The sequence below is a fragment of the Dipodomys ordii genome, unplaced genomic scaffold, assembly GCF_000151885.1.
Source record: "Dipodomys ordii isolate 6190 unplaced genomic scaffold, Dord_2.0 Scaffold49, whole genome shotgun sequence".
NCBI lineage: Eukaryota > Metazoa > Chordata > Mammalia > Rodentia > Heteromyidae > Dipodomys > Dipodomys ordii.
The window spans coordinates 726,074-747,604 of record NW_012267265.1 but is presented as its reverse complement, the minus strand read 5'-3'; the positions used below and the strand labels follow the sequence as shown (position 1 = coordinate 747,604).

The 21,531-nt window shown below is 34.8% G+C and overlaps 1 protein-coding gene across 1 annotated transcript in view; it reads left to right on the top strand.

Moving 5' to 3' along the window:
- The first annotated feature begins 456 nt into the window (after window positions 1-456).
- The window catches only part of Ugt2a1 (UDP glucuronosyltransferase 2 family, polypeptide A1, complex locus), a 28,612-nt gene continuing 7,537 nt past the window's right edge, over window positions 457-21,531 (top strand). The window contains exons 1-2 of the mRNA XM_013020073.1: window positions 457-1,171; window positions 19,732-19,880. Coding sequence (XP_012875527.1) covers window positions 457-1,171; window positions 19,732-19,880 — 864 coding nt within the window. The remainder of the gene's footprint in view (window positions 1,172-19,731; window positions 19,881-21,531) is intronic.

Genomic DNA, 21,531 nt, shown 5'->3' with positions numbered 1-21,531 from the left:
TAAGGGAACAATATCTAAGCCTAAATGTATACTTTAAAAAAATACTAAATGTAGAGTTGAGATATACAGTGTCTTCTAAAAACTTAGTGGGAAAAATTTAACAATTTTTAAATGCAAAAAGAAGGTTAAAGGAATGAACTCAGGAGAAAAATCAGAGATAATCATAATCTAAGCTGGAATAATGGTTAAGAAAGGCACATTCTTCTTAACCCTATAATGACCATAAATATTGAACTATTATTGAACCACAAAATAATTCAATAATAAACTCATAGTTGTCACAAAATATTGCACTACCAAATTGTATACTTGACTGGTATTTGGTAGAAAGCAGATCCTAAGGTGTTAATGATTTGCGTCAAACCTGAGCAATTTTTTTGTCTTTTCTCTGTACACCAACAGACACAAACCTCATTTGTTTCACATCTCCTGAAACTTTCTACTTGGAGACACATTATGTTAACAAACATTCTCCTATTGTCTCTTCAAATCAGTCTCCTGGGAACCAGCCTTGGTGGGAACATTCTGATTTGGCCAATGGAAGGTAGTCATTGGTTAAATGTTAAAATAATTATAGATGCACTCATTGAAAAAGAGCATAATGTGACTGTCCTGGTTGCTTCTGGTGCTCTTTTTATCACACCAACGTCAAACCCATCTCTGACATTTGAAATATATGAAGTGCCCTTTGAGAAAGAAAGAATAGCAGAAGTGATCAGAAATTTTGTTTGGACATGGCTGGAGAATCGACCGTCTCCTTCAACCATGTGGACCTTCTATCACGAGATGGCCAAAGTCATCAAAGACTTCCACATAGTGTCTAAAGAGCTCTGCGATGGTGTTCTTAAAAATGGAAAACTGATGGAAAAGCTGAAGAAAGGAAAGTTTGAAGTCCTGTTGTCTGACCCAGTATTTCCCTGTGGCGATATAATAGCAATAAAACTTGGAATTCCTTTTATCTATTCCTTGAGGTTTTCCCCTGCTTCAACAGTCGAAAAGCACTGTGGAAAGGTGCCATACCCCCCTTCCTATGTCCCTGCCATTCTCTCAGAACTCACAGACCAGATGTCTTTTGCCGATAGAGTAAGAAATTTCATCTCCTACCATCTACAAGACTACATCTTTGAAACTCTCTGGAAACAATGGGACTCCTACTACAGTACGGCTTTAGGTATGTAGCAATTTTGGTCTTCTTATTTGAATATGAACAAGCATAACTTTAAGTTGCTCTATTATTATCCGCTATTGTGTCACTATTATATGATAGAATGAAGGCAAATTTAAAATAAAAACATACAGCAGAACTGCAGTGCTATTTTATGATTTTATGTGCTGGATGGTATTAACTCAATAAATACAGTGACAACTACCTTATAGTTAATGAATGAACTAGACCTCATTTAGATAACACTATAAAATAGTAATTGCATAAAAACTGTAGTTTTATATAGAAAAAGCAAGAAGATTTTAAACTTTTTATGAGTTAGTATAGACCTTGCAGTGCATGTTTAAAGGTGTGTGTGTGTGTGTGTGTGTCTGTGTGTGTGTGTAGTTTCTGATCACTGCTTAGTAAAGATAAATGGCAAAAATTAAAACATTTGAAGATTTATCAATTTTATTTCTAAGGTATGAACTTAAAGGAAAGCAAATAAAATCAGGCATTGTTATCCCTATTAATCTAACTTGAATTCCTGAAGTATGATATACTGTTTATTAGGTGGAGAAAATAGAATCAATACTGATTAACAAAGAAATTCTACAATTAAAGGAGTTAAGTCTGAGGATTTGTGAATTGAGTATGTACACAATGAAGGATAAGGTGTAATAATTGAAGACAGGTATATATCTGGGGATAAACAGAAAAGTAATTAAGTCATGAAAAAAATACCCAAAGAGCAAAGAGTAAAAATAATTAAAACATACACACACACACACACACACACACACACACACACACACACACACACACACCTAAAATAAAAATGTTGAAAAAATAGAAAACAATTTAATTTTTTAATTAGGTAGAAAAAAAGAGTTCTTCGATTTTTTTTGGCTGGAGTGATCTTGTGTCTCCCCTGTGTCCATAACCAGTCTCTTGGTGGAGTCTCTGGTTTGCTTGTAGTGTTTGGTTTTCCTGTGGCTTGATTGTTTTCTTAAATCAGTTTGTTTGAGCAGGCAGAAAGAAGCTCTGCTTTCCCAGGGACTTTATGTCCCTCCTCCCAGGCTAGTTCAGTGGGAGGGCATCTTGTATATACATTTTTCTAATTTGAGGAGGGTGAGGAGGGAGGAGTTGAGGAGGTGGGAGGGAAGAGATGGCAGGGGAAAAACAAAGGAGGTAACAATGCTGGATAGGAAATGTACTCATTACCTTACTCATGTAACTGTAACATCTCTGTACAGCATTTTTACAATAAAAATATACAAAAAATTAAAAAAAAACTATGTTGAAGAGCTGGGATATGGTTCAAATAATAGAACACTTGCATAGCAAGCATAAAGTTCAAACCACAGTTGAAAAGACACAAAACTGTACTGGGCATATTGATGTGGTTATATTGTCTAAAAGTCATCTTAATATATAGGCTTTTCCCGTTTCACATGCATCTGAATTTTATTGTTTACTCTTTACTGATGGTACATTTCCTACTCATTTTTTTTATCTTTTTTTTTGGGGGGGGGCCTGGTTGTGGGGCCTGAACTCTGGGCCTGGGCGCTGTCTCTCAGCTCTTCAGCTCAAGGTTAATGCCCTACCACTTGAGCCACAGCGTCATTTCCGGCTTTTTTCTTTTTGCTTATGTAGTGCCTCATGCATGCAAGACAAGTGCTCTACCACTGAGCCACCTTCCCAGCCCTTCCAATTCATTTTCTATGTCCTCTCTAAGCTAGGGAGATTAATTGAATAGATGAATTTCTTGTCTGTCTCCATGAATTTTAGAGTCTAGCAGAGCAGTGCGACATGAAAACGAATAGAGTACATTGTGTAGATAATATGCATACAAAATACAGAGACAGTATTGAAGAGATGAGGTTACATTACAGGAAGACCATAGTGGCGATTCCAAAACTCTTCAAAGTTGAGGTGAAGCATGAAGAAATGTGTAAGCAGTAAATACTGGTGTTCTTGTAAAGTGTAGAGAAGGAAAGGATGTCTGACATGGGAGATCTCAAGTAACCAGAGATTTACTGGGGATTGCTGATGACTTCCTATTTGTGAAAGTTCAAGTATGAGGCATGGAATCCAGCTGAGGAAAAAAATAATTATGGTGATGTCATTATTGTAAAATTAGTTTAACCATTCAGTTTAAAATTTCTATTGTATGTTACACTATTTTCTTCCATTTTTAACCTCATAATATATTGAAAACTACTTAAAGGGATGTTTGATGATTACAGTTACCTTTTATATCAAACTTTGTGAAGAACCCAGAGTAGTTGGTTACAAAGAATGAGAGCCCAGAGTAATTATTTAGTGTCGTCTATAAAAGAATAGTGAGTATGTTCTTTCACTCATCTGAAGGCCTCTTTGTCATCTTGTTTATTGCTTTTCTGTTACAGGCAGATTGCTTGATCATTTTTCTACTTTCATATCTAATATATTCCTGAATGAAATATTTATAAATGTAATTATCTTAAAGGGACCTAGAAATATTTCACAGTACATAATTGTAGCACACTTCATACAGTCTAAATGCTATATATTTACTGTTCGAATTTGATTCCATGATAAAATTCAGAAATACAGACCTAATCCTAAAGATAACCAGTTAAAGAGAGAATGTCTCCTGCAATTGATAAGCTAACTTTCCCTGATAGTTGTTAAGCTTTGAGACTTGAACTTCTCCAACATCAACATTTTATTTTAGGCTTTTACCCATTTTAATGATGTAATAAAGCTAAAATGAAGAAAATTTCAATGACCTCAATGTTGTTGTGTATCCACTAGACACACTGTCAGGTTTCTACTAAGTAGAGCTTCTATATTCTATTTACTATGTATGGTTAGTAGCTAATATGTAAAAATAAAGAATAAAATTTAAATTTATTTGAAGATGACAAAATGCAGTGTGTAGTGGTTAACATGAATATTATTATGAGAAATTAGAGATTCCTATGTAATGATATTTGTTAACACACAACATCTTTTCCACAAACTTGCTCTAAAACACTTATAAAATTGATTTATTGGAATCAAAATGAATATGCACATATTAGAATGTGGATATATGTAGGCTACTAACCTTCAATAAATAAGAGCAAAATTTGCTGAGCCAATTACAAATAAATACCACTTATTGTCAGCAATGGTCTTCATCTTATTGGGTATGGCAATTAATTGTGTTGAAATATAGAAACAAATGTTATGTCTCAGATATAAAGCAATTTGTAAGTAGTTCTGACCTCAGAGAAAAACAGAAATAGCTAAAATTATTATATGTTAACTTACAAAGATAAAAGTAAATGGATCACCATATTAAGACAAAATTGTCTCATTAAAAATAAAGAGAAGATAGCCAGCTAAGCATATGTGGCTTACACCTGTGATCCTAGCTACTCAGGACACTGATATCTGAGAATTATGGTTCAAAGCCAGTCTGGGTAGGAAAGACCCTGAGACTCTTATTTCCAATTAACCACCAGAAAACCAGAAGTGTTGCTGTGGTTCTACATAGTAGAGTACTAGCCTTAAGCAAAAGAGCTCAAGGACAGCACCTAGGCCCTGGGTTCAAGCCCCATGACCAATAAAAAAAAATAATAAAATAAAGAATGATGAAGAATAAATGGAAATTTTATAAAGCAATAAAACTGAAAAATTGACAAAAGCTGTTATATTAGGTAAACTAATGCAGGCATCTGAATGTATGCAGTAGGTCAGTTGAAGCCCAGATTAATACTGAAGTATTCTTAGGATAATTACATTTTATCAAACCACGTCTTTTTTTTTACTAATTACTCTTTATCTCATGATTATGATTGTGATGGTGATTATTCCCATGAGTGACTTCGTCCCTTGGGTAATCTTCTCCAGGCCGAGGTCCCAGAATCTCACCTTCTATTGTGTTGTTGGTAATGAAAGCACATTACTTTCCCAGTCTCAAAACCTGAGACTAATCTTTCTTTATGGAAACACAAAGAGGAGTTATTCAGATTCTTTTACACCTGAGTCTTACATATTTCTAATTGAATTACATTCTTCCTATTTAGCATGACTATATAAGTTTGTATTTACTAAAACAGTATTACTGAGGCCAAGGGCATTGTTGCTCAATTTTAAAAGACAAGGTAAGAAGCCAAAATAGTGACTTAATAGAGTAGCTTATTTTTGTGTAAGACATTGTAGATGTAGAATGTGTTAGATGACAATGATGAATGGAATGACATGGCTTGTAAAACTTCCTTCCAAATAGTCTCAATTTATCTCTTTCTCTTAAATGCTTTAATGATTTTTCTTAATAATGAGGCCATATCCACTCAGGTCTCAAACAGTCACACCGAAGTAAATAATGAGACCAACTTTCCCTAAGATTATTTCTCTTTGGTAGAATGTAATAAGAAGCTCAGAATGGGTCCTTAATCTTTGTTAATTAGTAAGCATTGGGTATTATAATGTCAGATTACTTATTTCATTTCAAATCATAGGTATTTTATTCAAACTCATGGATATATTAATAGTAAAAGGCCTTAGTATTTGTTGGAGTTTTTCCTATCCACTAGAGACTGTGATAGAAGATTTACATACATTTTCTTTCTTAATCATTACAATGAATAAGTTGTCATTTACATACAAAATTACAGTGCATATAATTTGTCTTTTTCAAAATCTCAGTGAATTTCAAGTTCTAGAATTATTGCCTCCTAATTTAAATTTCAGGTGGAAAACTATGGATTACTAAAAATAGTTTTGGTTTAAACATCCTTGGTGCTTATCTTCTTCTTGATATAGTTCTTGAAAGCTGCTAGTCTATTTTCCCTACTCTTTATTCACTGTATGAAGTTAATTGGGCCACATTGTTACTAGGTAACACATTCCTTAAGGAATAGGGCTCTATTATAAACCTGTTGTCTGAGATGTGTTGTCTGAGAATATTCTTTATGGCTGTCAGAGAGAGGTTGGCAATCTCCACCTAAAAGCAAGGAAAGGCTCTGCAAATGTCAAATATGTTATTTAAAATTGGACCAGGTAAATTTTTACTTTTTTCATAATATCAGTAAAAAAGGTCCCCAAAGTTATATACATATTTAAAAGACAATTGTATAACAATTGTATGAGAGAAAAAGTATTTAAAATCCATAAGCATTAGGTGTTATAAACTGCCTTTTAGTTTCTGACTATATAAAACAAGAAGGTGTTGGATTTATATTATATTATATATATGATTCTGTGATATAACAATTAGATAAATGTCTCTGAACTACTGTCACCCACAATAACAATAAACTATATTTTCAAAACAACATATCCTTAAGATGTTTGTATGGTATAGATAACATTGAAGGACATAAATCAATATGAAACAAAAAGCTGGGCTTAAATATATGATTCTTTTAAAGTTGAAGTTATTTTTTCTTTTTTTCTGACTATACTAATTTTTGGTCTCAGGATTTTTTTTTCTTGTCGGTCGTGGGGCTTGAACTCTGGGCCCAGGCACTATCCCTCAGCTCTTCAGCTCAAGGCGAGCACTCTACCACTTGAGCCACAGCACCACTTCCCAGGCTGGCTTTGAACTGCGATCCTCAGATCTTAGCCCCCTGAGTAACTAGGATTACAGGCGTGAGCCACAGGTGCCCGGCTTGGTTTTAGGGCTTTTGTTGTGCTTAGAAGCAGGTACTGTACCACTTGAACCATACTTCAGGTCCTTTTTACTCTAGTTATGTTTGAGACAGGTCTCAGTTTTGCCTGGGATGGTCTGAACCATGATCTTATTGATTTTCCTGCTACAATTGACATGACAGGCACATTGCCACCACACATCTTGCAAACATTTCTGCCCAGGCTGGTCTGGAACTGTATTCTTCCCCAGTTTCAGCATTCTGAATAGCTGAGAGAACAAAAGTTGCATGGCCCCTTGCTCAGCTGTGGATTGAGATGATAGCGGGAGGGCCTCACAACATTTGCTTGGGTGGGTTTTAAACTGAAATCTTTCCTCTCTCAGCCTCCTAAATAGATATTGTTGCAGATGTGAGCTCCAGTACCTTGCTGAACTTTATTTTTATTGTTAAATCAGACATATTTAGAATGAGTTATTTTTTCCATTTGAAGGAACTTAACTAAAATAATTATGTGAATTCCTAAATGCGGTATTTTAACTTAGCATCACTTTTCTATCCCATTTTGCTCATTCTGGTGTTTAATTATTCTAACACTCCAAATTAAATAGTTACTGAGCACCCATAGCTAAAGAGATATCCCATGATTTAATGCTCATTCTTAATTTTTGGCTTATATCTTTTAAATCAACTTATTCATAGTTTTCTTGGTAATAACCTTGAATGGTTTGAAAATGGTATTCTTCAATGCTTATGCATATTCAGCTTAGGATTCATTAAGAATTACAAATGATAGCTCTATATCCATGTCTAGACATATTAATAGGTACTTCATTGATTAACTGATTAAATTTATTAAATGCTAATCTTCAGGGCAAGTTTGCTAAACTGTTAATATTGTGTTATTTATTATAATATTATCTATTATTCTTAACCAAGCAATTTTCAAAGTAGCTTTGAGGTATCATTGCTATTTTACAGAGAAATATAACAAATTATCATCATCTCCCTTTATATTTGAAAAGTAAAGCAGAGAGTGTCTAGGTAATTCTCTAGGGTTACAAAACTTATAGTAGTTTCTTAATCTGGGGCTATTGAACTCCATAGTTCATGTGACTTAATCTTCTATGCAGCTTTGTGTAAAATAGCCTGTGTTTCTTCAAGGTGCTAGATACCTGAGATGAATTATAAAGGTAATTATAAAACTACCACACATACTTAAATAACTGGCATACAAACCAACTTGCAGAGTTTACAAATTATATTAAAATGTATGCCTTAGCCAAGTCTCAGTGGCTCATGCTTATAATTCTCAGCTTCTTAGGAGGCTGAGATTTGAGGAAAGGAAGCTTAGGCAGAAAAGGTTGTAAGTCTCACATCTCCATTAATCACACACACACACACACACACACACACACACACACACACACACACAGATTTATTTTTTAAATTTAATTTTATTGTCAAGGTGATGTACAAAGGGGTTATAGTTACATGAATAAGGTAGAGAGTACATTTCACTCAGTAATGTCAATTCCAGTGACAGTAGCACACACACAAAACATTTTGATTATTATCACAGAGTTCAAGGATACTAGGCTTAGAACTTCCTCTTTTTTTCTTTAAAATGGGACTCTATTTCATTTCTGTCTGTGTCATAATCACTTTAATACATAACAGAATTTGAATTACATTGCTTTCCTTTTATGCATTAGAGCGGTTGGTCTACAAATGGGCATAGCTATCATATTGGATGTTGTTTTATTTGAAAAAATCTACTTACATACATTGAAGATTTCTTTTCATCTTAGAAAATCTACAATAGAATGCTTTCCACTGTGGAAATGAACAGGCCTAAGAAGATTGTTCAACTGCTTATTTTTTATTTGACTCTGACAAAAATTGTTCAGAGTGGGAATGTGCTAATTTGGCCTACAGATGGTAGCCATTGGTTAAATATTAAAATCATTCTAGAAGAGTTGATTCAAAGACATCATAATGTCACTGTACTGGCTTCTTCAGCAACTCTATTCATCAACTCCAATTTTGATCCTTCTGTGAATTTTGAAGAGATACCGGTTTCCTACAAGAAAAGTAATATAGATTCCTTAATTGAACATATGATCATGCTGTGGCTAGACCACAGACCAACCCCTCTGACACTGTGGACTTTCTACAAAGAACTAGGAAAGCTCCTAGACACTTTTTTTCAAATTAATACACAACTCTGTGAGGGTGTGTTAAACAACCCCACACTAATGGCAAGACTTCAGAAAGGTGGTTTTGATGTGTTGGTAGCAGACCCAGTAACAATCTGTGGAGACCTGGTGGCTATGAAATTAGGAATCCCATTCTTGTACACATTGAGATTCTCTCCAGCTTCAACAGTGGAGAGGCATTGTGGGAAAATCCCAGCTCCAGTTTCTTATGTACCAGCAGCCTTGTCAGAGCTCACTGACCAGATGAACTTTGCTGAAAGGGTTAAAAATACCTTATCTTATCCTCTACAAGATTACATATTCCAGTCCTACTGGGGAGAATGGAATTCATACTACAGCAAAGTTCTAGGTGAGTCTCCTGAAGTTTCTCTTGTATTAATGAATTCAGATATTTTTATTCTTATTGTTTCATTGTATGTGCCAAAAAATCAATTATATGTTTGTACAATTCCTTGCGTATTATATTTTTAGTAAATTCCTATAAAAAATGTGGCAGGGCTGGGAAGGTGGCTCAGTGGTAGAGCGCTTGCCTTGCATGCATGAGGCCCTGGGTTCGATTCCTCAGCACCACATAAGCAAAAAGAAAAAATCCAGAAGTGGCGCTGTGGCTCAAGTGGTAGAGCGTTAGCCTTGACCTAAAGAGCTGAGGAACAGCACCCAGGCCCAGAGTTCGGACCCCCCGACTGGACCCAAAATAAAAAGGTTGTGACAGTATTAATTTCTATATTACTATCTCTTAATGAAAACAATCTTTTGCTTTATTGCTGTATAAGTAAACCTTCAAATCTAGAGTACCTTTACTAGAATAAATTGTGAGGTTGCTAAGAAATTTATTAATAGTTTGAAATTATAAATATATTGATAGCCCTGTTTAATTTTTATCTTTCTGTACAAATCTCTACAATGCATAAAGTTGAGAATTAGAAACCCTAAATTTATACCTGATCTGACCTAATACTATCTGTGTTTAAACTTTGGGGATGCTTGTGTTAGTATTCAGTGTAAACTTTTTTGGATCCTTTGAGGACTTAAAGTTTCCTGATTTCAAAGATTCTTTATGAGATGCAAGTAAAATAATGTGACTATCGAGGAGAATTCTGATTGGATTTTTATATTTCCTTTTTTTCTGAAACCATGTAGTTTCCTTCCTTAAAATATTTGTTATTTTTATTATTTATTTGTTTGTTTTACATTTTCTTCTTGCATAACTTTAAAAAAATCACTTCTAAAAGCAGTACCGAGGAACATACTATTTAGTATCAGGGCTTAAAATGTGATATTATTAATTGTGCCATTTTTTTCTTTTGGTAATTCTGGAGTTTTAAACTGCAGCTTTTCACTTGTGGTGCAGATGATTCTACCAAACTTGTAGTCCTTTTGGTTCTGATTATTTTTTAGATAGAGTGATATTTTTTTCCCAGGTGGTTCTAGGTGGCATTCTTTCTATTTATGCTTTCTTCCATAGGTCCTGCTTTTGCTGTTCAGGCAAAGATCTCATGAACTTTAACCTAGGCTAGTTTAGAACTTTACTCTTTCTGGTCTGTGCCTTCTGAATCAGCTAAGATTATAGGTGGCAGCCACTGATGCCTGCTCAATCATACTTTTTACAGAAGTTATGTGCAAAACATCGTTATGCACTTTTGGGTCTATTTCTCTCCATTCTATCTTCTTTTCCTTCTCTTTTTTTTCTTGATATTAAAAGAAATTAGTTAGTGAATACCAATATAGTACTAGCCACTTTTGTAGGTTGTGCAATAGTGTACAAAATAGAAAAAAAAAGAAACATCTTACCTGGACTACATTTAACTTAAGAAGACAGTAAATAAAATAGTCACATAAAATATATAGGATTTTAGACAGTGATACATGGTATATAGTAAAATAAGAGCAACGAGTACTCTGGAGAAGGTTATTCTTTCCATGGAGGGACTAGAGACGACTTGAATGTAAAGGAGATATTTTTTTTTTGGTTGGTCCTGTGGCTTGAATTCTGGGGCTTGGGCACTGTCCCTGAGCTCTTCAGCTGAGGGTGAGTGCTCTACCACTTGAGTCACAGCACCACTTCTGGTTTTCTGGTGGTTAATTGGGGATAAAAGTCTCACAGACTTTCCTGCCCAGGCTGGCTTTGAACCGTGATCCAGATCTCAGTCTCCTGAGTAGCTAAGATTACAGGTGTGAGCCACCAGTACCCAGCTAAAGGAAATCTGGTAAGCTATAGCATTTACTTTCTTCTTTTGATGTTTTAACGTTCTTCGCCTACATTCTCATCGCTTACACTTTCAAACTTCTACAATTTGCTCACAAAGTGGATATTGTCCATAGCACATATACAGGATAAAATATATACAAAATAACCAAAAATTTACATATGATTTCAGAAGATATTAGAATTCTACCTTGATAAGTGAAATTGTGTGCCTTTATATTTTATTATGTGATTTGGTTATATTGTAGAGGATATAAAGCTCAATGCCTCAAAAACATGATTTGATTTCAACTTAGATGTTACTTACATCATTCCTCAAGACGTTTGAGACGTGTTTTATAAAATTCATCACTGCTCACATTGAATCACACACAGACCATACTACTGCAGGTGCTGAATGAGGAACAGTGAACATTCCTTAATCCAGATGGAGAAAGTTCAGGAAATCACATGCAATTTCTGGTTCAGTTCCAATGACTTAACAATCTGAGTGGCAGTGCCTCTGTCCCTTTCAGTAAGGTTATTTCACTGGACCTTTAATCACTTGTGTGATATGCCAAGTCAACTGGAAAAAACCTTATGTGAAAAATAACATTATTCAAGAGCTCTTCAATGAAAATGCCTTAATTATATGGGCATTGAATTATGCAAACAAATGTGTAATGAATATATGCAAAACGAAGTGGCTTCTGTCTAAATGAAATCGTCATTCTTGGTGACAAATTATATAACATTAGAAAAAGTGTTTGGCAAACAAAAATTCCCAGCTTCTCATCTTTACAGGATGATAATCTAGATTCAGGAATACTACCTTTTGAGAACTTAAATATTGTATTTATTTAAATCCTTTGTGTATATCATGTTACTAAGCATATTTAAACAACAAATAGTTTATGTTGAAGTCCATTGCCAAGAAGATCTGGTTAAACAAAATTCCTTTTCTGTGAAATAATCTTCTTAAAGTATTAATACCATCTGGTAATGGAAAACTGATACTGAAAGAAGATCAGCATGCATATGTTATACGACTGTTTTTGAACACAGAAGATTTAATAACATATCAAATTTCTGTGAAGTTTTCATTACAAAGTTGTTTGTTCATTCTGTGTAAGAAAATAGGCTGGAAAATGACACTTAAAACTACAGTGCAGAAAATCCCAAATGTTCTGAATGTAATACCAGTACACAGCAAGGATATATCTAACTTCACTGAGTCCTGTGTTCTGTATCAGTGAACTTTTGTGTGTATATGTGTGATAGCAGGAATTGAACTCATGGCCTCGCAACTTGCTGGGCAGGTACTCTAAAATATGAGGGGTGCCTCAGCCACATTTTGCATTGGTCATATTTTATATAGGATCTCACTTTATGCCCTGGCCATCTTGGGCTGTCATTATCCTACATAGATGGTTCCCTCATGTTGCTAGAGATGACAGGTGTATACCATTCCACCCAGCCATTTTGCTTCTAAAATAGTTGGGATGACAGATGTGCACCCTCGCCATTGAATAAAAAGAGTCTCACAGACTTAAAAAGAAATTATTGCAATGGTGTTGTACAGAGGTGTTACAGCTACATAAGTCAGATAATAAGTACATTTCTTTTTGTTTTTTTGGTTGGTCATGGGCCTGAACTCTGGGCCTGGGCACTGTCCCTCAGCTCTTTAGCTCAAGGCTAGCACTCTACCACTTGAGCCACAGCACCTCTTCCAGCATTTTCTGCTTCTGTGGTGCTGAGGAATCAAACCCAGGGCCTCATGCATACAAGGCAAACACTCTACCACTGAGCCACCTTCCCAGCTCTACATTTCTTTTTGAACAGTGTCATTCTTATTCTTTTTGTCCCACTTTTCCCACTTCTGACTCCTCACCTGCAACAAACTCCAGCAATGGAATTAAGAGTTTGCTTGTTTTTATTGTACTGTTTACAGTTACTGCCTTTTCCTTTCTTTTCCCCTTTTCCTCTGGTTGATTCCCTGTTGTCAGGTTTTGATTTCTGTTTTTTTCTTATATATAAATTTATTAGATAGCCTTTCCTGACATGGTCTCAATGTGTGATATTTCAATGACCACTTATGAAGTAGAGAGCTTAAGTCTTATGAATAAAGTAAAAATTACAAATTAACAAATACACTTCTAATATCTAATGGAATGAAAATTGGGGAATATCAAATTGCTACTCCTATATGATGGTAGATAAAAATAGCAAATTTAGGCCCAGGCCAAGTGTTCTGCAAGGCATCTTCCAACTGCTCTAACTTACCTCAGCTTCTGAGAGACCTACTACACACAAAAGACATAGATAGTCCTCACTGCGGTGAGATTTGTGAGTAGCCTTTACAAAAGCTATGAATAATGTCATGGAAATGATTAAGCACGCAAGCGAGATCCATGGTCCTATTTTGCCTTGGCTGAGAGGTTGTCAGTCTTTTTTTCATTCTTTCCAAGCTCATTCATCTTGCTTTAAACTGTCAGCACCATGTTGTGCCCTATCCATCCACTGATAACAGTTTAGATGGATTCTTAGAGTAATAATACTTTTCTCAGCCTACAAATACAAGCCTCAATTTTCCTATTCCACTCAAATTGCCAAGATTACTAGGTAGTAACTAGATTACTAACATTTTATATATGTATATATATATGACTATCCAACTAACTATATATACATATATTTAATCTATGCTTCTCTTTCTGGACCCAATTTATAATTTACTGTTGTCCTCTGCACCCCACCCCCACTTTAATTCTCATTCTCATCTCCTTACCCTTTCCTTAGAAAACTTAAGCGTTTTTGTTTATCTTCTTTCCCATAGGACTTCTAATTTCTTCTCTGATGCAGCTACCTTATGATCAGCACAGTGAGCATTTTAAAATTCTTTTCTAACCCTTTTTCTGAAGCAAAAATAAAAGAACAAAAACAAAAACGAAAGTTGTAAAACAAAAAAAACAAAAACAAAAGTTTACACTTCAATGAAACCCCTCAAAACAAGACTAGCTTTAAAATATCAATCATCTTTGAACCAGCTAATCACAATGAGCACTGAAAAATTCTCCTTCATACACATCTCTGTAACTGCTTTTAAGAGTAACCATTTTATTGCCATACAATTCCATAAGTCAATGTTGCCTGAATTTATGCTTTGTATAACTTTATGTGTTTTGATTCTTTTGCTGAATATATTTTTTACATCTGTTCACATTGCTGCAGAAATGCTTTGGAAACACAAATCTACTACGTAAAGGGCCAAACAGGAAGACCAATTAGTATACATTTTACTTTTTGACATATGTTGAAGTAACATATATTTAAATGAAGACAAGTTTTCTGAGCTATTTATATTAATGTAGAATGAACATATAAAAAGATATCTAATCGTTCTGCTAAAGTAAAACAAAAGTATGCTATTAAATTTAAAATATTGGCCTATATATAAGCTTCAATTGTTTGGCTTCCCTTGTAACACAGCGAATAGTAATTGAATGATTTTTAACTACTATTTAAGAGGTTGCTATTAACAGTTTACTATTTAATTGTTAAATATAATTTAGTATTAAGAGGCTGGGAAGGTGGCTCAGTGGTACAGCGCTTGCCTTGCATGCATGAGGCCCTGGGTTCAATTCCTCAGCACCATATGAGTAAAAAGAAAAAAGCCAGAAGTGGTGCTGTGGCTCAAGTGGTAGAATGCTAGCCTTGAGCTGAAGAGCTGAGGGACAGCGTCCAGGCCCAGAGTTCAGGCCCCACGACCAGACTCCCCCCCCCAAAAAAGAGTAATTAATGTACAACATTACCTAAACAATTCCAGATCAGTGATAATACTCCTCTGCAATTTAGCTTTAGGATAAAGCAATATTCTATTCTTTGTAGAAAATTTAATGCCCAAGTCCTTCACCAGAAGAAAATTCTTATGCCATTATCAGTTAAGAACATTATATTCTATCACAGAGGATTGTAATATTAATAACAATTTGCCAAACCAACTCAGTATATTTCTTTGAAAACATGTCCAATTGTATTACTAATACAGAAAGCAGTTAGTAGGTGGATTTGGTGGCTGGTATCTGTAATCTTATCTCTTTAGGAAAGTGAGGCCTGAAGGATTACAATTTGAAGCCAGAATAGGCATAAAAGTATGAGAGAATCTATCTCCAATTGACCAGCAAAATGCCAAACTGGAGGTGTGGTTCCCTGTGGAACTACAGGTGTGAGTATCAAGTTTATTAACTGAACAAGAGAGAGAGGCTTTGAGCACAAGCCAAGTTGGAAGAGACCAGGAACCAGTATTCAGTATCCATATTACAAAGTAAAGAAAATGTAATCATTCAACATGATTTTCATTAGGGATTTCATGAATGTAAATTATGTACAGAAAACTATACTAGAAATGAAATGGAAAATGAAGACAAATATTTTGTGTAAAGAAAAAAGGACTCAAGTATAAACTAAGTACTAATTTCACTAGTAGTAAGTCAGATTTCTGTAATAAGGGAAACCTAAAGTGAATGTATATAAAATGTCTTCACTTTTTTAGATAGTCTGAACATTTAAACAAAACACCTTTTATTTTAAATGATACAGTTTTGAAACTAATACAACACAGTCGTAATGTCAAGCCAGTTGATTGGTGATTGCTTGCTTTTGCCTTGATCCTTCAAGTCCTTCCATGGTACATCATCCTGCTTCTATGCTTTCTGAGTTTTAAATAGGTTGTTTCTTTCCTTGTGTTTTTTCTTTCTTTCCTCCCTTCTTTCTTTTTTCTCTTTCCTGCTTTTCTGCTTTCCCTTCCTTCTTCCTTCCTTCTTTCCTTCCTTCCTTCCTTCCTTCCTTCCTTCCTTCCTTCCTTCCTTTCTTTCTTTCTTTCTTTTTTTTTTCTTTCTTTCTTTCTTTTTCTTGCTTGTTTGCTTGCTTGCTTTCTGTACGCTGTATCATAATTTATCGGAATTTATTTTCTTTATTATTTATTTTATTTAGTAGACATAAATATCAGGCTTCTGGCCTTGCCAAAGACAGAGTTCAGCAATAAACATAAGAAGAGTTTGGGTAGTACAAGATTTATTTGAAGCAAAACCAAAGCAAATTCAAGAGCAAATGATCAAGCCTAATAAGAGATTTAGCATGGGCAGCTTCACCCACCCAACAAGTATACAAAGCTCTCCAATTTTGGAATATATTCATTTTATGCATCTAATTACTAGATATTAGACACAGGAGGGATGTTCTGAGAAATGTGAAACCAGGAAATTGATTGTCTGATAAGGTGTCTGTCCTCAGAGTGAAGAAGGAAATTTGACATAAGCTACATGTCCGTAGCTTTAAGTCTAAGTATATTTTAGATATGAGGCCCTTGTCTATTGTACGACTAGTGAAGATCTTCTCCCAGTCTGTGGGCTTTTTACTAATTTTGCTAATGCTCAGGCCCAGAGTTCAAAAAACAAGCAAAAAACAAACAAAAAACTGGCTGGGAGAGTTATAGATCCATAGCTACTTGCATGTGATCATATAAGATGATGCTAAGTACAATGTATTCCAAGACCTGGACACAACTTTTTCTTTGTTGTTGTTGTTCTCAAAGTACTACTTTGGGGTATTATCCAAATGACCACAAACAAGCCCTCACTAAAGTTACCCACACAACTATGTTTATTACAGCACAATTTAGCATAGGTAAGATACGGAACCAACAGAGATGCCCCTCAGTAGATGAATAGATCAAGAAAATGTGCTTTATATATACAATAGAATTCTGTGCTGCTATCAGAAAGAATGACACTGCCACATTTGTAAGGAAATGCAAGAACTTGGAAAAAATCATAAGTGAATTAAGCCAGACCCAAAGAAACATAGGTCTCTCTTATTTGTAATAATTTGTATACTTCTAGGATAATCATAGCAAATAAGCAGAAGAGCTCAATAGCTGTGCACATATGACCATATTAAATGATGCTAAGTGAAATGAACTCCAAGACCTGGACACAAGAGTTTTTTCTTTGTTGTTGTTCTCAGTGTACTATGTTATTTCTTTTATCGCTTGTGCTTTTTTCCCCCTATGGTTTATCCCCTGTTGTTACTGCATTCAGTTTTGGTACCTTGAGTATTGTATATGCATTATCTGAACTAGGAACAGAAGGGGAACAACAAACTGGTCAGACAAAGGACAAAGGGGAACCTATGCAACAGCAGTAGTTACAAGACAATATGTTGGAAGTGATCTGTACAACTTAAGGGGTGGTTGGAGGGGGGGAGGGAAAGAGGGAGAAAATCAGGGAGTTAGACAAGAACTGTCATCACTACCATACTTATGTAACTGTAACCCCATTGTCCATCACCTTGACAATAAAATAAATAAAATAGATTGTGGTTCTAGTAAATAAAAAGTACCCCAAAACATCAAGACTGTATTGAATGAATAGAAGTTCCAGTATGATAAATTTAAAACCTCTAAAAAAAGTTGGGTAAAAGAACAAAACAAAAACAAACAGCAATAGAATACATCAAATAAAATTATTACCCCATGCTGTATAAATACTTAAATACATACATAAATAAAGCATTAAATAGACCAGTGTACCATAAATTTGCATTAGTAAAACAAATAGGAATAGTGTTAAATTTTAAGTTGATTCTTTTTTTTTTTTTTTTTTTGCTGGTCCTGAGGCTTGAACTCTGAGCCTGGGCACTGATCCTGAGCTGTCTCTGAGCTCCTTTTGCTTCAAGGTTAGCACTCTACCACTTGAACCACAGCTCTACATCCAGCTTTTGCTATGATTTAATTGGAAATAAGTGTCTAACAGGTTTTCCTGCCTGGGCTAGCTTCAAACCCCAATCCTCAGATCTCAGCCTCTTGAATAGCTAGAATTACAGGTGTGAGCGACCAGTGCCCAGGTTGATTTAGTATTCTTTACTGTTAAAATGTATATAGCCATTAAAATAAAACCACAAAATTATGAAATCTTTCTTTCTTGCCTGTTGTGATACTATCTTTTTCTATTCAGTACTTTCTGCCAATTGCATTCATTTGTCCAATCTCTACTGTTTTCCACTGTTTTCTCTGACACTTCTCACAGTCTTTCTTTTAACTCATTTGTGAATAGTATTAGTGAATTATTTTTGAACATCACTTAATTGCTGTGTTCTGGTATTTTTTATGGATATAATGAAGTTATACATTATTGTCAAATGCTACAGATGTAATCTTTTGACCTGTTCAGAGTGGCCTATTCTTAGAAAAAATGTATTATCTTTAAGTAGTTGTACAAAGGAATTTTAATTTAGCAAAGCAATTTATAAGTACAATATATCTTGATCAAGGTCAACCCTTTCAACATTCTCACCCATTGCTTCCCAATCTACCCTCCCCTTGCTCTTCTTAATTTTGGGAAATATACATCAGATTCGTGACTGCATTCGTCCCCTCTTCTTCTCTTCAGTTGTCTACTCTTCCCCTTGTCCCCACCCCACCCCACCTCTTTCAGATATGTACTTCCTGGTGTTTAATTTTGCTGAACTTTGATTTTACTTTTCTAAGGAATTACACTATTCCAGATCTCCCTTAAATTGACCATATTTCAGTTAATACATTTGTATATACTTGCATATCACCCAGCATATTTACTTATAAGTTTATAATATAAATCTTGTTTCCACATCTAAGAGAAAACATGCAACTTTTGTCTCTCTAAGCCTGACTTCCTTCACTTAACATAACTTTTCCAGGTCTTTCTTTATCTTTAAAAATGGTACAATCTCATTCTAATGGATAATTAACATTCTGTTGGAATATATACTATATTTTCTTGATCCATTCATCCATTGAAGGACATCGGGGTTTATTCCATACCTTAGCTACATAAAATGTGGTTGGGCTTTACTGTATCCTAATTTGTAATCTTTTGGGTAAAGGCCCAGGAGTAGAATCTTGAGTAAATGCCCAGGGGGATTCTATGTTTATTTTTTTGAGGAATTTTCACAGTGTTTTCCAGAATGGTTGAACAAATTTACATTCCCCAACAGTGCATTAAGGTTCTCTATTGGCTGCACCCTCACCAACAGTTATTATCATTTATTTTCTTGATAATGGCCATTCTAACTGAGATGAAGTAGAATCTTAATGTTTTTTGATTTGCATTTCTTAGGAAAATTTTGGTAAGTATTAATTTTGACATTAAATTTGATTGCTTAATTCAAGTAGACCCTGTCAATGTTACATATTATAATTTAGTAATTCATACATATCTTGTTGAAGAAAGTTTGAGCCTGTAAAAATCATACTAGCCATATATTTGTCCATGTCCTTTTAATCTCTTAAATAATGACTTTAGTATCTGTTTTTGCTCAGTATTTCTTCAATAGCATTTAATCTATGTGTTAACCTCCCTCCTTTTCTTTTTTTTCTTTCCTGGTAGCATGTAATAATGAATGATAAGTATTATATATAAACTAATTTTTCTCCTACTAGCTTATAAAGAAATCGGTGGTATGTCTTTTCCTTAGCAAAAGTGTGTGCTAATCTCAATCTTCCAAAACTTTCCTTATTTCCTCCAGGAAGACCCACTACATTGTGTGAGACTATGGGCAAAGCTGAGATTTGGCTAATTCGGACGTACTGGGATTTTGAATTTCCTCGTCCATACTTACCTAATTTTGAGTTTGTTGGAGGATTGCACTGTAAACCTGCCAAACCTTTACCTAAGGTAGGTTTCTGATAATTAACAAACATATGCACACACAGATTTTCTTTTAAAGTTTATAGTTTTATCCACAAAGACATATTTATAAATATCTTAGGTTTGTCCTTATAAATTTTTGATCCTCATAATAGAGGAGGCTTTCTTGAGTCATAGTAGTCCTTTGAAGTTCATCTGCAAATATATGATATAGAAGGAAATGATCTAAGAGGTGTTTTAAAAAAATATCTGTTTTTATGCTGTGGATAGTAAATTGGAGGATTGGCAAAAACAGAGTCATGAAAATCACCAAGGACAGTGCTCTAATCTCCCTAAAAGCCAGATGGAGTTATGAACTGGCTCCTTCTCTAGAATGCTGGACAGAGAAAGATGCCTTCATGAGAATTTAAGCAGTGCATAGGATTTGATGAATAAGAGGAAGTAGATGTTGAAGGGAGACTAGATTTAGGCAGTGTTCCCACATTTCAATCTTAGATAATGCTGACCTTTATTGCCATGGAAACAACTGATGGGAAAACTTTTGGATGATCATGCTAAGTTCAACTTTAAATCTATTTACTTCAATGTGCTCAATGTATTTTAGAGGTTTTCCATAAATTGGGTAGTAAAAATAATTTGAGTATCAACAAGAGTATTAGACATAGATTGAAAGTCATAAGCAAAAAGGAAAATGATTCTCATACTGTATTAGTTCTTTATGATTATCATTCATGATTATTGGAGTGAAAAAAGGAATCACACACCACATGCCACAGACTATGGAATAATTTAGAATGCCAGATATGTTGGAAAGCATTGTCAAAGTATAAAGATTGGAAAACGTAAACATGGTAACAACCTTGTATTTCATTACCAACAGGGAATGCACACTTGAGCTGCTTTATTTGTTTATGTATGTATGTATGTAAGTATGTATGTATGTATATATGTATGTATGTGTGTATGTATGTATGTATGTATTTACTTATTCATTTTGGTAGGTTATAAGCATTGAACTCTGGGTCTGGGTGCTGTCCCTGATCTCTTCAGCTCAAGGCTAGTGCTCTACCACTTTGAGCCACTTCTGGTTTTCTGGTGGTTAATTGGTGATAAGAGTCTCACAGACTTTTCAGCCCTGGCTGGCTTTGAACTGTGATCCTCAGATCTCAACTTCCTGAGTAGCTAGGATTACAGGTGTGAGTCACTGACGCCCAGCACTTGGTTTGCTTTTAAGGCTGAAGAATATATGCTCTAGAAGCCTACAGGCAAATAATGTCATCAGGAGTGGTTTTGATTCCCAGAACAAAGTCTAAGTAATATAGAGAAAGAGATAGAATATGCACAGCTTCAGTAGATAATGCTCCTTACCTACACTTTTATATTTATCCTCCTGAACCCCTTTACAAAAACATAAGTTCTCAAAATATCATTTTATAAAAATGTAATTCCATTCCAAATTTAGCTGTTCCATCAACATAAACTTTGATTAAAGTAAATATCAGTCATGGTAGAAATTTATAATGATACATGAACACAGAGAGAAGAGAGGAAATAAAGGATATAGCTCAATTGGTAGTGTGACAATGGCTTAAGATGCACAAGGCCTGTTTGTAATTCTAACACACACACACACACACACACCACCACCACCACCACCACCACCACCACCACCACCATC